Source organism: Pseudoliparis swirei, chromosome 5 (assembly GCF_029220125.1).
Source record: "Pseudoliparis swirei isolate HS2019 ecotype Mariana Trench chromosome 5, NWPU_hadal_v1, whole genome shotgun sequence".
NCBI classification, from domain to species: Eukaryota; Metazoa; Chordata; class Actinopteri; order Perciformes; family Liparidae; genus Pseudoliparis; species Pseudoliparis swirei.
In genome coordinates, this window is record NC_079392.1 from 21,118,892 (window position 1) to 21,122,692 (window position 3,801).

General features: G+C 46.7%; 1 protein-coding gene across 2 annotated transcripts; it reads left to right on the forward strand.

Annotated features, from left to right (window-relative positions):
* The first annotated feature begins 361 nt into the window (after positions 1-361).
* dmrta2 (DMRT-like family A2) lies at positions 362-2,719 on the forward strand. Of its 2 annotated transcripts, none has more exons than XM_056414962.1 (2): positions 362-1,298; positions 1,754-2,719. In XM_056414962.1, exons 1-2 carry the CDS (start codon positions 845-847, stop codon positions 2,635-2,637), a joined length of 1,338 nt encoding a protein of 445 aa, XP_056270937.1. In that variant the 5' UTR covers positions 362-844; the 3' UTR covers positions 2,638-2,719. The 2 variants fall into 2 exon arrangements, with proteins under 2 accessions (XP_056270937.1, XP_056270936.1); XM_056414961.1 differs by having other exon boundaries at positions 362-1,289.
* Positions 2,720-3,801: the final 1,082 nt, after the last annotated feature.

Consider the following 3,801-nt stretch of genomic DNA (forward strand, 5'->3'; position numbering starts at 1 on the left):
GTTATTCCTGTCTGTAATAACTGTAAAACCACTAGAGATTTCTCGAACAATCATCCATCAAACGATACAGAATATTTCTTCAGAAATAAACAGAAAGTTGTTGGAAGAGATGAGCATTTCTCCTCATGTCAGGGCTGTTATTTATTTTCGTATAGTGTCCTGTCAGCATATCGCCCCGCGATGAAGCTGAATAAATGAAATAGAGGCTATTGTTTTTAATCTATAAAAATATATATTTTTGGGAAATACACAGCATCGATTTTAGCTTTCTGGGAACTCCCTTCAAATTCTTAACACTTGATATTTGGAATAAGAACCCATGCAGGTGGACACAGTTGAAAAAAGAGGCAAGCCAATCAGATTGCTCCTTCCTCCTTTGGCCAATGACAGACGCCACATTGTTGTCAAATTTGTCTAATGAAAACGTAGGAGCAACAATAGAGAGCAGAGAGAGGGATCTGTATCCACTGACGATCTCTGGAGGAAGTTAGTGTCTCAGGCTGCGGCGAGTTGCAACCTCGGCTCCTCCTGGACACTTTTGACTTTCTCTCGGGGAGGAATGATCGCTCCTCTCGGCTCCGGCTCTTTTCGGATTTAAACTAGACAGTATCTTAGTATTTGTTGCTTCTTTTTTGAAGACTCCTTGAACAGCTTACATTCGAGTTTCGATCATAGTTGTGTTTGTGTGCACTTCAGTAGACAGAGCGACATCGTTGACTTCACCATTTGCCCAGAGATGAACCGCTGAGCAGATGCGCACGGCTCACTACTCGTAAATAGAACAGACCTCTAAGAAGAAAGACGTTTTCTCGTTAGTTCAGTGACATCAGTGAGGAACACGGGCATGGATCTGAGACAGGAGCTCCCCACGGTGTCCTCGGCCACTCATATCCACCTAAGTGCGACATCATCAGGCTCCATCCCGGTGTCCTTGGCCGGGAGCCTTCTGCGCGGCCCTCCGCTCATCCTGCGCACCACGGACAAGTACCCGCGCACCCCGAAGTGTGCCCGCTGCAGGAACCACGGCGTGGTGTCTGCGCTGAAGGGCCACAAGCGCTACTGCCGCTGGAAGGACTGTATGTGCGCCAAGTGCACACTGATCGCCGAGAGGCAGCGCGTGATGGCGGCGCAAGTGGCGCTGAGGCGGCAGCAGGCGCAGGAGGAGAACGAGGCGCGAGAGCTGCAGCTCCTCTACGGCACCGCGGAGGGTCTCGCCCTGGCCGCCGCCAACGGCATCATCCCACCGCGTCCGAACTACGAAGTGTTCACCTGCGTCAACAGCGAGACAGGTGAGTGGAGCAGCTTTAAGAATCATTCTTCTTCTTCTTGGAGCAGGAGAAGTGTAAACATCCGCCATGCAGGTATCAGTCCCGACAGGCACAAGCAAGAGGAAATGAGTGATCTCTATAAGTAGCATACAAGCATTTATATTGTTGATTATTCCATTTATATTAAACTGTTAAAGTCTATTTTGTTCAGCTTGCAATCTGGATGCTAAGAATATATATATATATATATATATATTCGTTAAGCATAACATGTATGCTTTATATCATGTATTTTACGTTGAGATTTGCCCAAGGATCTTATACTGAAGCTTCTTTAAAAGCCTTATTTCATTACTTTCCGTTGCTTAATGCACTGGTTTTGACTATCACGTTTACTCGGCCTGCTGTAAGATTCATATGACCCCCCCCCCTCCAAAAAAAACCCTCCCCCATCTCACCCACTGATGTTCTGAATATGTCAACAGATTCAAGTATCCTGAAGTACGAGCTGTTTCCAAAGAGCCAGATGTCCGCGTCCGTCGCTTCTCAGCTGATCGCGGGGAAACCGGCGTCCACCGAGAGTGACTCAGCCCCGGGCATCTCTTCCCCGGACGGTCGACACGGAGGCTCGGGTTCCGAGAACGGAGACAGCGAGTCTTTCATAAGCTCGCCGGTCTCCAAGCCCGTGAAAGACGGAGGGCAAACCCCTCGCTCCGTCAGCTCCCTCGGTTCTGATTCTGGCTCCGACACCGACAAGGACGAGCAGGAGCCGTCCCCGTCCTCCGCGGCCTCCCGGCACATGAACGCCATCGACATCCTGACCCGAGTGTTCCCGAGCCACAAGCGCAGCGTCCTGGAGCTCGTGCTGCAGGGTTGCGGTAAGGACGTGGTGCAGGCCATCGAGCAGATCCTCAACAACAGCGGCGCGCAGGGCTCCAACAAGGCCGGGGCAGAACAGACGTGGACGGCGGAGAGGGTGCTCCAAAACGCCCAGCAGTCTGCCGCGTCCTCCGCATCCACGACCGCCCCGACGAGGCCCATGTTGCCCGGAGCCATGACGCTCAGTAATCGCTCAGCGTTCTCTCCTCTCCAGCCGAACTCCCCGCACTTCGCCGCGGACCCCAGCGTCTATCCTCTGAGCACCCACCTGGGGCTCAACCCGCTGCGGCTGGCCTATTCTGCGCACAGCCGGGGACTGGCCTTCATGACGCCTTACTCCACCACCGGGTTGATGCCCATGGCCTTCAGGCCCCCGATGGACTACGCCTTTAGCGACTTGATAAGGGACAGGACAATGTTACACAAGGAGCAGGGCTATGCCACCGGCCTGTACGGGCCTTTGGTCAACAACACGCCGGAAAAACAGTGAGGCTGCTGGACTGATCCAACAGGCACATCGCATTGTGTGTGTGTGTGTGTGTAGCCACAATAGTGTTGAATGTTACGGCGAAAAAAATCTGTGATGTGTTTTGGCTGCAGGCTACTGTAAATAATAGGATTGTCTGGCCTGTAGTTAAAAGGTCCAAAAGATAAAAAAATTAAATAAAAAATAAACTCACTTATGTGTAATTTTCAAAAAATAATTTGATATGTTTCATTAAGAAAGTTCGGATGACATCCTGAAAAATAAAATAACCTGAAGCTGAACAACTATTTATAGATTGCAAAATAAATCACAATGAATCTGGGAAAGTAAAAAAGAAAACCCAATAGCACCGAAGGCTAGAACTATATACACATACTTTAATTACTGCTTTTTATGTAAATTCTGCAGCAGGATATACAATAAAATGAGGAAACAAAGACTTTTTTTCTTCATTTTTCAGCTGGTTGGTGAAACTTAAGTCAACTTGAGGTTCAAAATGAAACTTTAAATATGCATTTCTCACACACATGAAATATTAAATGATGTAAAATTAAGTTATTATAACATGTAGATTATACGAATATTAACCCCATTTTCTGATGTACAAGTTGAACTAATAATGTGTAAATGCCATCCATTTTTCCTTACGTATTATTTCACTTATCTCACATATTTCTTTAGTTCAATTCCAACTGCCTGTATTATATATTGCATTTGGTAATAAGCGCTCTGCTATATGTTTGACTTCATTTATCCTTTAGTCGGCGCTAATATTTTGTGACAAAGTGCTGGATCAGGGCAGTTCATCTTCAAATGTTACAAGCTGTGCTGTCACATTGTATGAATATGCTGGAAATAAATGTTATTTTAAAAAAAGTGGGAAAATATCATCATTTTGTGTTGTGATAGTCCACGTGTTAAACATTTTAATTTGTGAAGGGAGCATTGAGAACAAAGCGTGTTACAACGGCCTCGATGCTCACACTGAAAACCTTCCAAATGTGTCAGATGTTCTGGCCTCTGAGTGGGACCTGTTTCTATAATCAAACATCAAAACACTGAAATCCCTTCAGACAGCACATCCACAAAGGCCTGCTGGCAGATGTGGACCTATAGAACAAAAAGGGAGCCAGTATTACAGATAATAAAACAATTTTGAGTCCAAAG